This window comes from Brienomyrus brachyistius, chromosome 18 (assembly GCF_023856365.1).
Source record: "Brienomyrus brachyistius isolate T26 chromosome 18, BBRACH_0.4, whole genome shotgun sequence".
In the NCBI taxonomy this organism is placed as follows: Eukaryota; Metazoa; Chordata; class Actinopteri; order Osteoglossiformes; family Mormyridae; genus Brienomyrus; species Brienomyrus brachyistius.
This window is the reverse complement of record NC_064550.1, coordinates 2,435,524-2,457,335: the sequence shown is the minus strand read 5'-3', so window position 1 is coordinate 2,457,335 and position 21,812 is coordinate 2,435,524. Positions and strand designations below refer to the sequence as shown.

Genomic DNA, 21,812 nt, shown 5'->3' with positions numbered 1-21,812 from the left:
TGCACTTTGTATTTATATTGTATTGTGTTGTCTTTTGATTTTCTAAATCACTGCATGACTAGATGCCCGACCACTAAATGGGACAATTTCATGCAATAATATAACTACTGAACACAAAGCACTTTTGGTTGATTTTATGGTTTAACATTGTTTCATTCAGTCAAATGCATGTATATATTATAAAGGCATGTAGCAGAAAGAAATATAAAATCTACCTCTGATGGATGCATGTTCCCAATATTATGTACCTAATTTTTTATCATAAAAATGTAATAAAACATCATACGATATCAATATAAATTCATCTGAATTGCTAACATGGTTAATTAAGAGCTACTGAGTAGAGTCACATATTCTTTTAGTAAAAAACAATAAAAGCAAAGCCTCACTAATATGCCACTGTGTTATACGTGTATCACTAAAACAGTTTATTAATTAATGAAGTGCGTAGTGACCCTTAAGCAGACTCTTACACAATTGACCCCATTCCTATAATGCACCATAGAAAAGTTCATATTTTTTGGGTAAACTAAGGTTCATTGCTGTTTTTAAGACTAAACTTCTGCCTTTGTGCTTTATGAACACATGGGATTCACTCAAAGGCTCTTACTTATGGCTTCTGAGGACTTAACATTATTAAGTGGCTTTGCTCTACATTTTGGCAGTTTAGAAAGAACATGAGCCAGTGGTGGGAATTCAGGGAGGAACTGGCTCCGTTTAACAGGAGACAAGGCAATTCCATATTACAGCTTTATAAAGGCATTTTTCTGTCACCTCTGCAGCAATGGGATCTTGGAAGCTGGCTTTCTACAAATAGCAAAAACCACTTTAGCAGTGAGCAGTTTTGTGTGCCACTAACTAAGCTATTCTCAGCCAATTTTAGAGGAGAAGAAGAGATAATACAGTAAGCATTAATAAGTGTGGATACTGGTACTGATACAGAAGTCAATTTACCTTTTTTCCCCATCATGTTCTTGCTTTTTTTTACTTACATTAGTGAGTAGTGAAAAAGATGCATTATATAGCAATTTGAAAAACACATCAGTAATGGCTGCTATGTAGTGGAGGGGTGGAAATCATTTTAGAAGAAGAGATATCACAGTGATCTTCAGTATGAATGTAAAATAGTCTCTTATGTTAATAAATAAATTCCCGCAGCGCTAACATAGAAAACAGGTGATTTGCAAGATTCAGGATACTTGAATACAATGAGCTGCCAGTGAATGCATTTGCCAGTTTACCGTATTACAAATTTGCATTCAAGTCTGGCAGACTATTGCATATTAAGTACTGAAATTATAGGTAGGCCAAACTATGAACTAATTTACAGTGCCCTCCATAATGTTCGGGACAAAGACACATTTTTCCTTGATTTATCCGTCTGATCCACAGTTTAAAATTTAAAATCAAATAATTCAGATGTGATTAAAGTGCACATTCCTGATTTGAATATAAAGGTATTTGCATACAGTTTGGTTTCACCATGTGTAAATTACAACACTTTTTATACACCCACCCCTCCCCCTTTCAGGGCATCACAATGTTTGGGACATAGTAATAATAGGTATATTAAAGCAGCGATGTTTAGTACCACAGGGGAATAGCACTGCTCTCAGTGCTAGGTAAGGTCCTTGCTAGGGTCATCCTCACCAGGACCTGTCATCACTTGCTCACCTACCAGCGACCAGAGAAGTCTGGTTTTATGCCTAAGACGCATCTAGCATTGACCACAGTCTGGCAGTGAGGGCTCTTATTGAGCGGAGATACAAATATCAGCAGGGTGACTGTCTGTGGAAAGAATGTTGACGTCATCGAGAGATTCGCAACATTCATGTCTCTGGTGACGCTTCCTAATGATGTCAGTAGGAGGATTGGGGGAGCATGGGAGGTCATGAGGTCACTGGAAAGGGGTGTGTGGTGCACCCAATACCTCTGTAGGAGGACGAAGGACTAACTCTTTAGAGTCTAGATCAGGGGTCTCCAACTCCGGTCCCGGAGAGCTACCGTCCAGTAGGTTTTCTATCCTACCTGGCTTCTGATGAGCCACATCTGCTCTCAGGTAAATACCAGGAACAGGTGTGGCTCAGCAGAAGCCAAGTGGGACAGAAAACCTACTGGATAGTAGCTCTGCAGGAGAGCTGAAGACTGTTTCTGGTCTGATGGACAGGCGTTTGGGGATTTTTTCTTCACTCATGTTGAATAATGGCAACCAAAGACTCCAACTGGTATAAGTAAGCCTAGGTATTTTATCCCTGCACTAATGAAGCAATGAAACACACCTGAGTAATCACAGACACCTGTGAAGCCCTGAAATGAGGGGGACTATGTATAAAAAGGGTTGTAACTTCTATCCGGTGAAACCGAAAGGTACGCAAATAACTTTATTAAAGTATGGAATTTAATCATGTCTGAATTGTTCGATTTGAAATTTTAAACTGTGGAGCAGAGGGGTAAATCAAGGAAAAATGTGTCTTTGTTCCAAGCATTATGGAGGGCACTGTATTTAAGTCATCAGTCAGCCTTTGGTTAATATTTTCTATACATCATGTCGATAAGTCAGAGAAATAAAAGAAAATAGTAAGAATCACAATAAAATGCAACAAGACAGTATCTTTTTGTTACCTCTGGGGTTTGTGAGTGAAGCTTCCGAAGCCTTTCCTCCATCTCCGCAGTAGCTGTGAACATAAGGAGTGCACTGTTCCCCAGTTCCTGCTACAACCTCTACATTTCTGTTGAGATCCTTGGGTTCAGTGAGGGTTTTCAGCCTGTAGACCTTTCTGCTGCTGGTATCTGACAGATACAGGGTCTCCCTTAGTGGATCCATAGCCAGATAGTACTTGTGGGCAGGGCTAGTGCTGAAAGGAAAAGAAGAAAATGTGTGGGTCAGTGTAGATATTGTTTCACATTATTATTGTATCAAAATTATATCGTATCAAAATAAAGTTTTTTTGATTCTGATTCTGAAGTTCAGAATATATAATAAACCTGAATCTCTTGAGGAGAAACTTTCACTTGATCTATTAAGAACATTCTTATAAACATCTAAAAGTGTGAGAATTAAGAATCACTTGAAGGAGGAATAGTTTTGATATTATCAGTGATCATTGTATTTATTTATTTTGTAGTTTCTTCGGTAAACTAAAAGGTCTACATTAGATGGTAAAATTACATGCCATCCAGAGCTTATACTATGTAAATTGTTATTCTGTCAGAGAATTTCAGATAAGTACTGACCATTTAAAAATAAGCCAAATCATTTTTAGGCTAATATTCAGGTTACGGTCTGTTTCATAACCATAAGATAAACATGTTCCAGTTGCAGACTGTAACTGACATGTAAAGCTGCGTCATTTATTTCTTATTTACATTATGATATATACACTATTTTAACTGCCTTCAGAAAACAGTATGTGGGTCGACTGATCACGTTACAAGTCCTAAGAGGATTAGTCTCTAATCTCCAGTGACCTTGGGCTGTCTAGCATTATAAAAAGGTGTTGGCTGCAAAACTGGCTCGCAAACCCCTCTGTTCGCTGATTCCCAGAAAAACAAACAGACTGGTATTTGAGCAGCAGTTACCTGGACATTATTTCCCTGTTGCTTTAAAAATCAAATATCTTTGATGGGGAAAGATAACTATAGACAGATGGGTTTTTTTCTTTCATTTCAGTCTTCTGTTTGCATTGGACAACAATACCATCCTTCAACATCATTTTGACACAATTAGAAGGCCCTGCCAAAATGCTACAAAATAACATGCCAGCTGTCTCATTTGCCCCAGAACAGCACATGTAAACCCCAGGGTCTAAAAAGGCCATTACTGCTGTATAATTTGACATAAGGGGATTTGGAGGCGCTGGGCGTTTTCCCAGGAACTATACAGGATAAGGTAGATATTAGAAATATATTTTACAGTTGTCATATTTAATAATATCTGACATCAATCAAAACAGTATTCTGACTCAGAAGGTATGAAAAGCAATAATGCTGGCATGTTGGAGTAGCTACCTGTAACATCATTCATAATAAAAAAAGTGTTGGCACAATGTAACGGCTATGCTAATGCTAATGCCTAAGGCAACACCACAATGTGTTACTGCCAGTGACAACTCGATAACAGGTGCAGTTTAAAAATATATTTCTCTGCAGTATTTGGGGATTTGGGGTATACATCAGTATTTTGGGCATACCCAAATCCTGGTGACAAACTTTGCTTTCAACAAAATATATGGTATGGGAACCACTACCTTCCCCCCCCCACACACACACACACACTATAATGTGTGACAGTATCAGGTCAGCTTGGATTGCCACACCCACCACCCAGCGAAACACCTTGGGATCCCAGTTGAAGACCTCTCCAGGCCAGAATGATCCAGTCCCACCTTCCAGGAAAGTCCATTTATCTGCTGCGGCCAGGTGTTACGTGGGCGTCCCCTTGGCCTGGTCCAGCCGCAATGGGTCCTTGGCAATAAGGATCCTGTGAGTCGGATCACCCTCAGGGAATCGCATCACATGGCCGTAGTGCCCTAACTGACGCTCCCTCACGATGCGGGTAATGTGCCTCATTCAAGACTCCTCTAGCAACCGCTCATTCAACACAAAGTCAAACCAGTGGTACCCAAGGATTCTGATGAAGAGACACAGTATCAAAGGAGACCAGTCTTCATCTCAGGTTACTGGATAGTGTCCATGTCTCACAGCAAGACAGGAAGCACCAGGAACTCTAAAGACCTGGACCTTCATCCTCCTACAAAGATATTGGGTGTACCACACACTCCTTTCCAGTGACCCCATGCTCCCCCAGTCCTTCTACTGACATCATTAGGAAGTCACCAGAGACATGAATGTCGCTGTTGAGGTAAGCGAATCTCTCGATGAGGTCAACATTGTTTCCACAGACAGTCACCCTGCTGATATTTGTATCTCCGCTTAATAAGAACCCTCACTGCCAGACTGTGGTCGATGTTAGACTTCTTAGACATAAAACCAGACCTCTCCGGTCGCTGGTAGGAGAGCAAGTAATGACAGGTCCTGGTGAGGATGACCCTAGCAAGGACCTTACCTAGTACTGAGAGCAGTGCTATTCCCCTGTGGTTACTAATATCCAGGCGATCACCCTTCCCTCTCCAGATAGGGACAACCAGTCCTGTTTTCCAGTTAGTTGGGAGGATGCCTGTCTCCCAAAGATTGCTTGCAATGCCAGGAGGACAACCTTACCACCAAGCTGGAGAAGTTCACCACAGATACCACAGATCCCTGTGGCCTTCCCTACCCCCAGCTGGTTGACCACCCATGCCATCTCAGTGAGATTGGGTGGTTCACAGCTAATTGGAGGATCACTCTCGAGAACCATGGACCCAGAGATGTCCAACATCCTAGCCACAGTATCAGCTTTTAACAGCTGCTCAAAGTAACCAGCCCAGTGGGTCACAACTGCAGTATCATCCATAAGGACCATTCTGTTACTCTGACTGGGACTCTCTAAGGAAGACATTTGGATGTGTGTGATACTTCAGTCCCTCTGTAAGCAGGCTGTGGGTCACTTGCTCACAGGTTTGTCTAACAAATGCCTCATCTTCTGCCCTCAGATCCCTCGCAACCATCCTTCTCAGTTCCTGGTACAGACCAGAGTTACCACCAAGCTGTGCACTGTGACTTTACTTGATAATATCCAGGGTGATCTGTGAAATGATACACCTCCTTCTGGAAAGACCAGCAACACCAACACAGCCCTCAGTAACCTTCAGGGTCTTTTTACATCACATTAGGATCAGCAGTCGCACCTGTGTGCAAACTCATCAGAAACAGCTTGATCTTGGAGACCGGCCAGGTCCAGCCTCATTCTCCAAGTACGTGGGAGCCTTTTGGACCTAAGCTGAATCTTCAGAGCAGCAATAAGAAGTCTGTGGTTAGAATTCACAAACTGAACACTTCTCTAGATTCCGAAGTTCTGTATAAGCTTCAAGCATTTGCTCACAAGGATGTGATCAATCTCCTTTGCTATATCACCAGTACTGGAGTACCAAGTCCAATGATGCAGCTCAGGGAGCTTGAACCAGGATCCCTTCTGTATCTATACTTCCTAAGATATGCAGCAAAGAATCAGATTCATATCATTAGCTGGTTACAAAAGGTACCACTGAAGCCTTTTGGCCAGGATCATCCTGAATTAGCTGCAGTATGACTAAGGGAGACCACATAATAGACCAATTCAGAATGGGAACCTCTTCTATACAGGAACAGCATTTAGACAGGAATCACACTCTTATCTAAAAGGAATCTGTTGCACAGCGGTATAATTGTTTCCTTGGTGGGTGTTCTCAGTCGACAAGTAAGTAATGACCTTCATAGGTCAGGTATAGGACTGACTGAGGTAGACTTCCACGTAGAACCTGTCTGGCCAGGTATGAAAACAGAATGGCCTACACCAAACTCAGCCAGTTCCATACCCTCAGATAGCTGGTGAGAATGCTGCTTGGTTTTATAACATAAAAAAATTACGTATAATTGTAAAAGTGCAGGGGAACCATTGCGTAATGCTCTGTTGTCGATTTTAAAATATATAAATGCTCATAAATATTTACTGGTCTTTAGATTTGAGAGGAAAAAATTCATAATTTTTGGTACTGTGGATTTGAAAGGTGCTGCAACTGGCAATGAGTGCAGCAACGAGCAGGACATGACAGAGCAGGACGTGGGGTGAGGTGAAACCCGGGGGAGAAATAGAAAAAGGTGTAACAAGTTCAATTTGTTGAGGAACTGTTCTTAATGTTCAGGGACACACACACACACACACACATGTGCAAGGGTCATCTTGGAGAGAATTATCTTCCTGAAACTAAACCGAGATAAGTAAATCGTATCTAGTACACAGAAGGAAAGACGCATACTGTAAGCTTAATGTTTAGTCCTAAATGCCACACTAATGCCTCTTTTTTGTTGTTTCAGCAATTTCACTGTATTTTGTACTTTTTGAAGAAGGATTATTGTAAATTCTGAAGATGAAGGTTTTGCACACGGTTAAATGGGTGTTTGATAGGTGTTTAGATGCTCTAATAACAAAAAATATTACAGTATATAATGGCCACACAGTTAAATTAAATGTGGTGGGAGGCAACAGTACCTTTACGGGAATTTTCTTCTCTTCTATCTACTATTGAAGGCAGAGAAAACTCAAGCAACTTGCTTACGCCTTACTTTCTCCTTGACCTCCCCCCAACCGTGAGCTGCTTATGCATAGTGGATTCCTGGTAGCTTGTTGCCTCAATGAGTGCAAGACATAATTGCATGAAAATGCAATTGTTCCACAAATTAACAAATTCAATTATGGGGATAATTAGGATACGTTGGTTGAATACTTAAACGATCAGAGTCCCATTATATTTATGTGCATTTTTAAAGCCCTAAATCTTAAATTAACTCTGATCAGACCATTAATCAGTAAAAGAGGAAAAGTGCTGGATTTACCTAGAAGTCCCCTTCATGGCAAAGATCAAAACAAGTTTCAAGTTGCTGCAGCTTTTCTTTCCTCAGCTAAAGTCAGTGTTTATGAGTTCAATAAATTATACTGGACAGAGAGATTACAGTAGCCAACGTAAAATTTGGTGAATAATATCAAATGACATTTTCCCCCCTTCATAAACAAACATTTTTAGTAAATTTAGTTTTGCTCCATCATGTCTGGTTTTTGTGTGATTTCGACTTCATATGCAATGCATTGTACACCTAATAATGTCATTTTGATACCAGTCATATAAAATCACCAGTAACAGATAGTGATAGACTATTTTTTGCACAAACTAGTCAGCAGGGTTTACAGGCAGTTTGCAGGTATGCTGCTGCAGGTCCACTGACGCCGACCTCAAATTTCATGAAAGCGTTGGATAAGGAAGGTGAAGCTTTTCAGTACTTAGTCAGTGATTTCTCAGAAACAAGAAGTCATCAGACTATGAGGTTCCCTTCAAGGATATGATATGTCGTTTTCAAGATCTTGGATGTAGAATGAGTGTCAAAGATGCATTTCCTAGACTCGCACCTTGATTATTTTCCTGAAAATTTGGGTGAGGAGAAAGGTGAGAGATTTCACCAAGATATTAGTGAAATGGAGCTTCACAGTGCTGAGTAAAGACATGATGAACATTTTCTTTAATGTAACATTTGCTATAATTTATGTTGAACTTTAATTGTAAATTGTGACAAAACCAGACGTGTGGCAGAAAATTGGAAGCCATATTCTGAAACTACATGAAAAACTGTAGAAGATGCACCTGCATTTGTTAAATCACCTAACAAAAATTTTTGTTGGCTGATGTCATAGTATAGTATAGTATAGTATAGTATAGTATAGTACAGTATGCATAGTGATACTTTATTAATCCCTTTGGGGAAATTCTCTTTTCAGTTCACCCCATCTTGCTCACATACAGACACAGACACATGTGTGGATGTTTTGGTACCTCACAACCTAGATGACTTGCCATCACGGACATCTTCAAAATTTCCCTGAGCCAGGTGCCTGTCCCCAAGTGCTTCAATCCACCACCATTATTGGTCCGATATGTCGATTTTGGCTGATATTACCAAGCCAGAAGTGGAAATGGTTTGGAGGTAATCGGTATGAGGAATATAAGGAAAATAACTAATACCTAATAAGTAATTCATCTAATACCTCAAATGAGTTCCAGGTATAATTAATGGTAATTAAAAATAAACTAATTATTACTTTAACTAAATTGTCAGAATCAAGCCTAGCCTGTCATTTAATTGATACTTTATTGATCCCTATGTGGAAATTCTCTTTATGCCTCCCCCAACTTGCTCTTTGTAGGCAAGAGTAAGCTGGCTGTGAAGGGCAGTCACCTGTTGTAGTGCCTATGGAGCTGGGGGTTAAGGGCCTCGCTCAGGGACCCACACATGTACTGAAGCTGGGTTCAAACTGGTGACCTTCAGATCACAGGCACACAGCCCACTGAGCCACGTGCTGCCCCCTTAATAAAATAAAAAAAAACAATAAAAAATCAGGTGAGAGCACAAACACAGTCCCTTACTACCAGAAATTGCGCAGTGGAGATTCCCACATTTGGGGAATTTGCAGGGGTCAGCACAGCCGCAGTGCAATGGCTGGGCCTCACCCTGGGTGAACCACCTGCGTGACCATGCCATCTCCCCTGCCAGGTAAGCATTTCCCTGCTTGGCCAGTAGATGTCACTGGTCATCCCTTTCTTAGTGCTTGAGTCTTTCCTGATTGTTTAGGACCCACACCTGGGTATTGTTAGTCCCAGCCCTAGTGTGTGATTTGTTAATGAACTGCACCTGTGTCATTCCTCTTAGTCTCTAGTGATTGATTAAATGTCAATGGCCCGCACCTGTTCCTTGTTTAATCTTGTCGCCAATGTATATGTGTTTGCCCTTGCTTTGTTACCTTGTTTGTTGTTGTGTTTGGCCATATTGTTTGGTTCCTGCGTGTTTTCAATGTGCATAGTCTTGCTGTAATTGTTAGAGTTGTTCTGCTTGTGTTCCCTCTGCTTCTCTTCACTTGTACCTGTAGGTCCATCCTTTGTTTCTCCTTGTGTAGCCTTCCTGCCTTTGTTTTGACCCCTCCTGGTCTCTCTTGTTTCACGTCTTAGTTCTCTTCCAATAAAGTTCCATGTTCTTGTTAGGAAGCTGCACTGTGAATCATCTTTTCTGTCATGACATAAATAATGCTGAAAAAAACTGTAATGGAAATTATTTGACATTTGTTTTTTTAGTCAGGTACATTTCAATTTTATTTTTTGTATCTTTATTTCAGTTTGCAGAAATTCTTATGATATTAGTTTTTGTTAATGAAAATCCTGGATGACTTTGGGTCTTCTCAGCAAAGGACCTTGTCACTTGTTTGGATGTTACTCTATCGTCCTTGTAAATTATGTGCCACAGTATACCTAAGTATGGATCGCATGACAGTACAGTCCACTTTATTTATACTGTGCATTTGGTGGTGTATTGCTGTGATTATTAAAAAAACGGAACATTGTTTTTTTTGGCATTTGCTAACTTGGGATTCATTTACCTAATATAAGCATTTAGTCGACGGTCTGACGACACAAAGGAGGCAGTGCATCCAGATGCAGCAGCCCTATTTTCCCCAAAACAATGTTATTCATGTATTATTTTTCTCTCTCTTGGGTAGTTTGAACATGTGCGATGGACTTGCAAATGTATTTTGCAGCGCTGAAGAACGCTGTAAACATGTGCAATCAACTGACTGTTAAAGGCTTCAGTTGCATTTGTACAGAGCCCATTAGGGACCCCCTTGGATTACCATTCTGGCTAGTAAGCAGCACAGCACAGGGAAAGTAAGCAAATGAGGCAAGTGGGCTGGGATACAAGCCTGGCTGAGGAGTTCCTGCACCAGCTCCTGCACCAGCTTCTACTTCCAATCATTTCCATCACTAATGCCAGGTTGACTAACAAAAGGGATGAAATAAGGTTGAGTATTTCTGTGTACTCGATCATGATTTTTACAGAAGTGCACAGCAAACAAACTAGTGAGTCACTCTGTCCTCCATGCCGATGGAACGAAAGACCTCCTTTAAGAACATACATAGAGGCCCTGTATTTGGACATACTGAGAGGTACACAGACAAAAATATCATAGGCATTATTCCTCTCGGTCTCAGCATTAAAATTAACGGCCTTTTATTTACCATGGGAGTTCGTTGTCATTATTTCAGCTGTATAAATGCCATACCACCTGCAAATGTAAAGCACTACTTCATAATCTGCTAGCAGTAATTAGCAGAGTGCATACTCCATTTGTAACTTTATCATAGCTGAAGACTTCAGTCAGGCCAACCTGATCAGTCACAAAAGTCTGTGATTGCAAAATTGAATCAACATGTGAAATGTCTAATCTGAAGTGCAAATGTGCTTGATTTGGGTTTATATAAATATCAAAAATAGAAATAAAGCAATATGCCGATTCCACTTGGGTCAGTCCAGTCAAATTTCTTTGTTCCTAACCCTGCTTTACAGACCTTTCAAAATTAAGGTCAAATGATCCATCAGGACAATAAAGATTTGGTTAGAAGGCACCTTTTCACAGTTCCATTCGTGAGAATAGTAATAATGTCACATTATGTAATAACTTAATGTAACAAATTTTCATCGCAACGTGGCCACATTATGTAATAACTCAACAAAATTTAATAAATGTATCGCCCACATTATAATTTTATATTGCAACATTAACGTATAATTATCATCGTCATAATTGCTGTCATCATCATCATCATCTCTATTACGTTGTCCAAAAAAAGCATTAGTGTGATTTTGTGATCCATTTTGGGTGACTTCTGTGTCTCTGTGACAGAACAGCAGGCAGAAGTTCCAATAATTAGCTACATAGAAAATAACAAGTGGACTGGAAAATTGGTTAATTGATTTAGGTTATGAGCTACTTTAATCAACTAATGATCTTTAAGTACAAGATAATGAAGGACTTAACTCCACAAAACTTTCTGGAAATGCACCCCTGATAATTTACCTAATTTATCTAATGACAATTTGTTACATTTTGTTAATATATTGCATAATACAGTGTTTTTACATCATGTCGTTACATTATATAACAGTGTTGCATTATGTGATGAAAATTTGTTACATTCTGTCAAATTATTACATAATGCTGCATTTTTACATAATACGTTGTTACACGGAAACTGGAAATAGTATGCATGACACATCAGGCACACATAGACATCGAGGAGTACACATTACTAGTATGTGCATACACATACTATCATGTGTTACGGCAAATGCTGGTTACAGTCACTCATAATCAACAGTTTGGGAACATCGTGGTTTCCCAATAAATTATATACCAGCACTGGAGAGAGAGTAGTTGATAAGACCGAGACTGTCTGTCGGCTCTGTTATACCAAACTCAGATATGTTGCTGGGAACATATTCAAACTGCTTAATCATTTGAGACGGCGTCAGTGTGTGTCCGTGTGCGTGTATGACTGCAGCAAGGTAGATATCGTCTCTGCAAATTAGTCTCCCCGTGTTATCTAAGGCACTCATGCCAGGAAATTCAGACGGGCTAAAAATATAGGCAGGGTTGGGAGGGTTACTTTAAAAACGTATTCTGGTACAATTACTATACACCTGTTAAAAAATACAGTCAGTAACCTAATCCATGAATCACATTATTTACTGTATGTAACATAATCTGACTACTTTTCATAATTTGCACTACGTCAATATCAAATGTACACAAATTCAAGAGAAGAGAAATATCAATAGGGCAGCTGTGGCAAATAAAATGAAGGCACACACCATCCATTGTATCCTCTCTCTTTATACATGGCTTAAGACTGCTCTTAGTATGTTTTTTTTTTTAACAAAGCACATAATATATGGAACTCTGACAGCCCTTTCGTCACTTAGACCTATATTTTACTTTATGTGTTTTAAATCATTGGCTAGCCTGTTGATACTATATAAGACTAAATCTTACATTAGGGCAATTTATTTTTGTGATTAAAAGTAACTGAGCTACACCCAAGCTAATGTTTTTGATATAGTACCCGTAGTTAGCTACACTACAAGCTATAGAGAAAAACAGCTAAGTACACTGAAGCTACTTTATCCGAAAATACTTAATATTTGTGCTGTAGGGCACTTAAATCAAATAAATTTTAGAAATGTGAAACATGATGTTAGAATAATATAAAAATCTATTTTTTAACAATATAATATCAGTCACAATAAAGTTTTGAAAAAAATTCTTTGATGTAAACCAAGAGCACTTCACAATTGCTGTGTGAAACCTAGAAGGGTTACAACAAAAAAAAATCTGTCCAAGAATCAAAGTGCTCCTATGCTTTGTAATCAAAGTGTCTAAAATCCCTTTATAATACATCCCAGAGTATTCGAGCAAAAACCACCAATCAAAAACACCAGGTAGTTTAAAATACCCGTCCTTGTAAAGATACAAAATAATACAAGTCGTCGTCGACGTATGTGTGATCTGTTCTCAGGGACGGATTATGGGTTGTGTGGGCCCCTGGGCAAAACGTTCGCGAGGCCCCCCCCACCACCACCAGCACCACCACCACAAGCACCACAATTCAAGGGCCCTTGGCAGCCAAACACCCTCCCTATAGGGTCAGGGGCCCTTCTAGGCAGAGGATCAAAGAATGTAGGCCCTCTAAAATAGACAAACGGATATACATTGTTGATAAGCGTTGCAAATTGTTTTGGGCTAGGGGCCCCACGGGCCCCCTGCACCCCAAGGGCCCTTGGGCAGTGGCCCCGCTGGCCCGGTCCGTAATCCGTCCCTGTCTGTTCTGACTGACCGTAAGTCGATTTGGTTGTAAGTCAGCCCTTTATTTTATATGCAAAAATGATCATATGTATAGTACACTGTATATAAAATTATATAATCTTTAAGTTTAAGTCATATTGTTTGGTGTTTTTTAACCTTTTTATCGCTATTTTCTTAGTTCATTATTGCTATAACCCTTATATCACCATTTAAGTTGCTAAGACACAAATTACCCTTAGCACTAATTGTTAACAATTATTATAGTATTATTATATATTAGTATAATGTGTATGTGTGGGTGTCTGTGTGTGTCAGTGAGTGGGTGGGTGGGTGTAATACAAAATGTTATTGCATTTTTTATGTAGAATTATAGCATTATAAGTATTACTATGGCTAATAATAACTCATGATAATGCATTATAATAATGTAGGTTAGGATACTATTATTATAATCATCTCCACTAGGATTATATTGTATTATTCTGCTTAACAAAGAATATACCACCACTAGGAGGCTCAAAATCACATGACTTATAGCACAGGACATGACATTAGTATCACATCGGGAACTAATTTTAATAATGCAGCATCCTGAGTCCTCATTAGAAGCGTTATGTCCGGGCCAGGAATGCAGTTTCCGGCCCCACAGTGGAGTCCCTCCTGGCGGAGGTCTACAGCCAGATGCTCTTGGGCGCTGCCGGCAGTCGGGGCAGAAGCTATTAAACACTCACATGAGGCAACAATCACACTGCCAGACACGGCTCGGTCATGGCCACATATTCGCAGTCTCTGAACAGTCGTAAAGTCAGTCAGTCATAAGTTGCAAAGGTCACTGGCATTCACTATAATTTATAGTGCCTGGTTAATTTATTCACTAACCTGTAAAATTCCATGAGATTTCACATTTCATCATAATTTCTATTTTTATGTCTAGATAACAATTCCGTCCACTTTTTCTCCATTGCAGATATCATAGAGCTTTACATGTCTATTTTACACCATTAAAACTGGTACATGAAACACAACAACACAAACGACCTCCTGCATGCCACAAATACTGGCAAAATGTCCACACAGTGAAAGCAGTTTTTGCAGTGGCTACCATGGTGAATAGTGTACATTATAGATAAGTGATGTCTTCAGAGAGGTGTTACGTCAGCCTGTGCTGTATCTACAGAAATCATTCTTTGTTTTAGAATTTATCACAAATGTCATCCTGGTAATAATGTCCAACTTCGATTTATTGATGCAATACTAGGAGGTACATAAAGCCAAATTAATAAAACAATATCTGAATATTTGTATTTTTGAACTAACAACCTGGCTCTGGTCTCAGCAATGTACTATTTTCAAATTTAAGATGGTGGGTTGGGTTGTATATATGCAACCTGACATTACACCGTGGTATACAGTATTTTTACGGTCTTTCAAAGAGATCATTTGAAATCTCAGCATTCAATTCATCGAAAGAATATACCGTGGTATGCTATGCTATAGAAATACCACCCAGGTCTAAGAAGTTCAACTAATACATTTTTGGTTTGTAATGCATTGTTGTTATGGTTACACTTGCCTTCCCGATCGTGGCATCTTCACCCATGTTTTGCGTGTACCCTGTCCGATCCTTGCATGTTCTTATCTTGTACAAATCTCCCACTGTGGATGCACCCTACAGTTCAGCGTTTGACCACCTTGTGTTTCTGCTGTGTGTATTTGGGTTCAGTCCGGTTCCGGACTACAATAAAGACCGTGTCTTTCCCTTCCAAGCAATTCTCGTCCTTTGATGCTTTCGCAATGCTTCAGTCCACCCGGCGGGATATTGGTGTCAGAAGTGGGATCCCGGAAGCGATCCCACTGGCGCGGCTAGAGCAGGCGTTGATCGACATCATCCTGCAAGCCTGCTCCAGCTTAGTGGACCTCGAGGTTACAGTGAAGCGGCGAAGCAGGAGAGGCGACGGGCTGAAGACGGCCAGCACGGGAAAGCTTGTCTGCTGAAGCTGCAGCAAGAAGCTTTTAGATGCTCTGCTTGTTTACCAGTCAGCTAAGGCTTGCTGCTCGCCAGCCGTGAGGAGCGGCGTGACCCCTGCTACGAGCGCGCCCACTGGAGGCAGTAAGCTGAGGCTGTTCTGCTCAGTTGGGAATAGGTATGCTGTGTGCTGGAGGCCTGGCGGTAGCAGAGCCAGCAGGTGTGGAAGGAGGTGGAGCGGGTGTACAGCGAGCTGGTCAGCCGGGAGCAGGAGCGCGACCGCCAGGCGTGTTTGGCTAAGGCAGCAGAGGTGGCATTACAGAGTCGCAGAGGCTGCAGTGTTGGACCGCAAGGAGGCGTGCATCACTCTGGAGGCCCAGCTGACGGCAGACTGCCATGAGTGGCGGGAAGAGGCCCACTTGGCACGCCTGCGATACCCGTGTCAGGGTGCTGGAACGGCTGTGCAGAGCCGCCCGACCCTGTGAGCAAGAGGCCCCGCGTCAGGACCAGCCTGTCACACAACATCAGGGCCCCACTAAGTAGGAAGAAGGACCAGGGCCAGGAGGAGGCTGCACCACCGGCAGGCTCCAGCAGCTCCATGACCCCAAAGAAGGCTGCCTGACTGTGGGAGTTTTTAGGGGTGGTCTTCATCAGCCAGGAGGACGCCCTGGAAGGGCGACCCGATCCCACTAAGATGCAAAGGTAGGGTCGGCAGCCTGAGGGATCCGTCATGCCTGCGCTGGGCAGCACCTAAGCCCTACAAGCGCTCGCAGTGTTGGGAGCTGCGCAGTGTTGGGAGCACCGCCGGCTGCCAGCAGCCCCCTGGGACTTGCTCCTGGACCGAGGTGGGGACTGGGGGTGGTGGTCATGGGGACGGTTGACCTTTGAGGGGGAGGTAGTGTAGCGTAGTGTAGTCAGCATATCCCGGCATGCCTGCGGGCAATTGTAAATGGCCCCTGTCTGTAACTGTAAATAGCCCTTGTACTGTATTGTATTGTAGTGCCAGTCAGGAAAATCACAGAAGTAAATCAATGTGCAATTATGGTCTTTAGTTCTAACAAACGTTAGTAACAAAAACTTTAAAAGCAAAGAAATTGCTACAGGTCAAGCAGGCAACAACACTGCTTCAGGCTGAGGACCAGGACCTGTGGTCAGTGATTAAATATCAAAATTATTTACTGATGTGAGGCACTTGTAATCCAGTCATGCTTTAAAGTGTTTCACCTGCTTAAATGAGATGGTCTAGATTTTATCGGTAAATAAGTTAGGTTTTACCCATAATGCAGCTGAATATCAGGAGGCACATAAAGCTAAATAAATGAAACAATGAATGAATATCCACATTTACATTTCTTTGCCTCCACAGCTGTGCTTTCAAAAACTTATAGTGCACATGTTGGAGTGCATTTACCCACATATGCTACCGTGACTTCACATTTGCCTTACACATTTCTACATAGAATCTGGTCTTTGAATTTACAAGCTAAGACTGGCATAAATATGGGGCTATTACTGTAGCCAAATTATTTGCAAATGTGTATGGAGAGTTGTGTGATTGTATCTCAATCTGTATGTATGTAATCAGATTTGCATATTTATAAAAGAATTTGTAAATGCATACTGTCTGATGGTTTATACCCTGACACTGTTCCTCACTTAAGCCCTCAAAAGCTTGCGAGTGGGACAGCGTTAAGCCCTAAGCCCTCAAAACCTGGTCGATACAGACAAATCTTCACATGCATTTGCAGAACTGCCATGGCAAAAGTGTACCAAAAATCATGTGCAGAAAGACAGCCAATGGAGAGATCCATCTGAGCTGTAACTGATGACTTGTCTGTATTCACAGCTCTTGGAGCAAAATACTTAGGAATTAATTGCTAAAAAGTCTCTGTACACATTTCTCTACACACGTACAAATTTCAATACCCTTGCAAATCTCATTACACATTTAGAGATTCCTTTGCAGGTTTACAAATCTGATTACACACACGGATTCTGAATATACATTTACAAATTCTTTTACACAATTACAAATCTGCTTACACACATACAGATTGACATACAGTCACACAACTCTCCATACGCATTAGCAAATAATTTTGCTACAATAATAGCCCCATACATAAAGCCTTGGCAACGGAATATATTCAAGATATAGTAAAGATTCTGGTAATTTGAAATCTTGGTGATAAAATTCGGGTCACTCAACATACAATTTGGCAATATTCCGTGTCACCATAATACTGCCTAAGGCTAAATAGTAGTTCTACTAATAAATGTGTTTTTGGTTCATAATCATAAAAATATCGTATTCAAGTACAAATGTATATGCGGGTTAATACACTTAGCTGTACATTATACATAGAATTCACTGCACGGGGGAAACTGCCCTCTGTTCCACGCCACGTGGTCCTTTGTCTCCATAACCATGCAGAACATGTATAATGCACGGCTTGATTACACGGCGTGTATTAACCCTTACATATCTGAATTTGTCCCAGCCCATTGTCCTTTTATGTTTCAAGTCAAGCAAAATATACACTAGGGTCAGTAATGTGAATCATGTTTGCTCACTTACCGTCACCCCATCACCATGAAATGCTTTGCGAGACTGATCCTAATGCAAACCCATCATCCCAGTCTCTATGGGCTAAAACCAATATACCTACCAGGCAAATAGATCCACAAAGTAATCTATCTCTATCCACCCTAACTCACCTCAAACACCAGAGAACATAGACATGAACACTATTCATCGGCTATAGCTCAGCCTTCAACATTATTACAAAGCAGCATACTCTCTGATTACTTGACCAGGGCCTCAAGCAGCCCCTTTGCAGCTGGATTCTTGATGTTCTGGCTAACTGCTGTCTATTTACAGTCACCAATAAGAACGCATTCCGTCCAGACTGTTTGTCTGGTATATATATCGATTGATTTTGTGCTATTAAGCTCAGAGAAACGTGCACAGATGTATTTTGTTTCTTACCAGATATTGGCTAACATTGCATTTCAGAACAGATACTAAAATGTCTATTAAATATGGTATTAGTTTTAAATGAGGACAAAGTAGTCTAACGTAATATCACAGTACACAGTGTATATGCATGATCAGAAGTGAATTTTAACTGTTTTTCAAAAGGAGAATAATGAGTACTTTAAATTCTATTTGGCTGTTGAGAAAAATTACCATTTCATTTCAGGAGTCTGTTTGGGAATATTTAACCAAAATCTTAAAAGTGACAAAAATTGTGTAGCACAAATTAAATAATTAAAAAATAAAGATTACTAACATACCTGTGTCTTACATCTCGGTTTCTACCAGAATGCCAGGGAAGGAAGGAAGAAAGAACAAATCATTAGTTCTACTTAAAATGATCTTCATGTAGGTCTAGAACTATGAACTATGGTTGTGTGGAATTATATGTGTGTATGTCTGTCAAAGTGCATCAGCTTAAACATTTGAAAATCTCTCCTACAGCCGAGGCCAACAGTTTTGAGAACGATACAAATACTAATTTTCACAAAGTCTGCTGCCTCAGTTTTATGATGGAGATCTGCATGAACTCCAGAAGGTTCTGAAGAGTGATCAGATGAATTGCAATTAATTGCAAAGTCCCTCTTTGCCATGAAAATGATCTTAATGCAAAAAAAAAAACTATTTCCACTGCATTTCAGTCCTGCCACAAAAGGACCTGCTGACATAATTTCAGTGATTCTCTCATTAACACAGGTGAGAGTGTTGATGAGGGTCAAGGCTGGAGATCATTCTGTCATGCTGATTGTGTTAGAATAGCAGATTGGCTGCTTTAAAAGGAGGGTTGTGCTTGACATGATTGTTATTCCTCTGTTAACCATGGTTACCTGCAAGGAAACGCATGCAGTCATCATTGCGGTGCACAAAAAGGGCTTCACAGGCAAGGATATTGCTGCTAATAAGATTGCACCTAAATCAACCATTTACGGATCATCAAGAACTTCAAGGAGAGAGGTTCAATTGTTGTGAAGAAGGCTTCAGGGCTCCCAAGAAAGTCCTGTAAGCGCCAGGACTGTCTCCTAAAGCTGATTCAGCTACAGGATCGGGGCACCACCAGTGCAGAGCTTGCTCGGGAATGGCAGCAGGCAGGTGTCAGTGCATCTGCACGCATACAGTAGTGAGGCGAAGACTTGGAGGATGGCCTGGTGTCAAGAAGGGCAGCAAAGAAGCCACTTCTTTCCAAGAAAAACATCAGGGACAGACTGATAATCTGCAAAAGGTACAGGGATTGGACTGCTGAGGACTGGGGTAAAGTAATTTTCTCTGATGAATCCCCTTTCCGATTGTTTGAGCCATCCAGAAAAAAGATTGTCCAGAGAAGAAAAGGTGAGCATTACTATCAGCCCTGTGTCATGCCAACAGTAAAGCATCTATGTGACCATTCATGTTTGGGGTTGTTTCTCAGCCAAGGGAGTGGGCTCACTCACTATTTTGCCCAACACAACCATGAATAAAGAATGGTACCAAAACAATCTGATCTCGAAAGCAACTTCTCCCAACCATCCAAGAACAGTTTGCTGATGAACAATGCCTCTTACAGCATGATGCAGCACCGCACCATAAGGAAAAAGTGATAAGTGGCTCGGAGAACACAACATTGGATCCATGGCCAGGAAACTCCCCAGACCTTAATCCCATTGGGAACTTGTGGTCAATCCTCAAGAGGTGGGTGGACAAACAAAAACCCACAAATTCCAAGAATTTATTATGCAAGAATAGGCTGTCATCAGTCAGGATTTGGCCCAGAAGCTGATTGACAAGAGTATCGGGGAGAATGGCAGAGGTCTTGAAATAGAAGGGCCAACACTGCAAATATTGACTCTACATAAACATAATGTAATTGTCAATAAAAGCCATTCACAACTATGAAATGCTTGTAATTATACTTCAGTATACAACAGAAACATCTGACAAAACCATCTGCAGACACTAAAGCAGCAAACTTTGTTAAAACCAATACTCATGTCATTCTCAAATCTTTTGGCAACGACTAAACTCACCCCAAGTAAAGTTACCCCGGTATTTCCAGCAACCGTCCAATACACCACTGTATTCTTACTTGACCAGTAGCACACCGTACTTGGCTAATCGATACCTCATAAAGGGTTCTAATCAATCAATTAATTAATTGAGCCGGGTGTGAAATTTAACAAATGCATGGAATTGCTGAGGCGTCACTAAGGAGAATTCTGGGAACCAAAGTAGTGTTTACCTGGTCATCCAACAAGACATCAACTTTTTAGAGATCAAAAGAAGTGTTTGTGTACTTTTCATTGTGTTACTGTTAGTTTGCATATGTTCAGATGATATATATTTACTACTCAGCCTTAAACATTTTCTATGACATTGTCTAAGACTTTTGCATAGTACTGTGTGTGTGTGTGTGTGTGTGTGTATGTATGCATGTGCACATATATAAGTAAAGGTATATCAAATAATCACATGTATAGTAAACAGTACCTGAGTTCTAAAATGCTAAGAGCATAACCATTTGGGAGAATCCGCCTGACAAAGTTGAAGTCCCCAACATAAATGCTTCCATCAGCACCACAGGCGATGGCAACTGGGGCAAAGAGTTTGTTGTTCAATGGTGGCCCATTGCAGCTGGCACAGGAGATGGCTCGCACCTGCCCATTCCCCATAACCGTGCTGATGACTGGAGGCTGCTGAGATATGAAGATATTCTCCCCATTTCCTTTATGCAAAATACCTGTATCATATAAAGGGAATAAGAAAGAAACCACCATAAAGGTGGTATTTATATGGGCAATAAGGGGGCTATTGCACAACAATGTTTGCAGCACTGGTGTGTGAATTTCTAATTGTCTATATAAATTGGAACATCCACAAATAGCTTTGACAGGTCCAGAAATTGTTCTGTCATGCAGGATTCCTTTTTCCGAAAAACATTCTAAACTCAGTGGCCTGTTTATTGCATATAGCTGCTTAATAGTGCAAAGAACCTGCTCCTCACCCCACAAATCATGTGGCTGCAACTGAATACATACAGCTTGTGGGCCCAATGAATCACTCACCGGTTGGCTAAACATTACGAAAGCTAAAACACTTGATCCAAGTGGTTATGAATATGTTGTGAGTGCTGGTGCCTGATGTACCGGTTCTAGCATCTCAGAAACAGCCACCATGCTGTCACTGTCATGCCCGGCTTGTCCGCTCCTCGTGTGTGCCACGCCCCCTGCCTTCCCACGTGTATTTCCTTGATTGTACCCTGCTGTATCTGCTTACTTTGATTAGTCTTGTCTGGTTTTAAGTCCTGGTCTTACCTGTTAGCATTGTCTGTCATTGATGTTAGTCGGCGTGCCATGTTCCCGAGTCCTCGTACTCCCAATAAATCCCCGTTTGCCCTAAGTCTGCCTGCTTGCTTGCCTCTCCGCTCATCACCTTACCCGTGCGCCTCTACCGCCGACGTAGATCGTGACAGAATGACAGACCACGCAAAGAAGCGGAGCAAGCAAAACCCGGAAGAACCGGTA

At 41.0% G+C, this 21,812-nt stretch overlaps 1 protein-coding gene and 1 non-coding gene across 4 annotated transcripts in view; both read right to left on the bottom strand.

Moving 5' to 3' along the window:
* Positions 1-21,812, bottom strand: part of tenm1 (teneurin transmembrane protein 1) — a 150,226-nt gene that overhangs the window by 26,784 nt on the left and 101,630 nt on the right. For all 3 annotated transcript variants that reach the window (XM_048983523.1, XM_048983521.1, XM_048983522.1), the window contains exons 20-22: positions 20,779-21,028; positions 18,579-18,599; positions 2,623-2,855 (exon numbers count right to left, since the gene is read on the bottom strand). In XM_048983523.1, the coding sequence (XP_048839480.1) occupies positions 2,623-2,855; positions 18,579-18,599; positions 20,779-21,028 (504 nt within the window). The remainder of the gene's footprint in view (positions 1-2,622; positions 2,856-18,578; positions 18,600-20,778; positions 21,029-21,812) is intronic.
* Positions 9,022-9,185, bottom strand: LOC125713553 (U1 spliceosomal RNA). Its single transcript, XR_007383630.1, has one exon. It is a non-coding gene; the product is annotated as a U1 spliceosomal RNA (small nuclear RNA).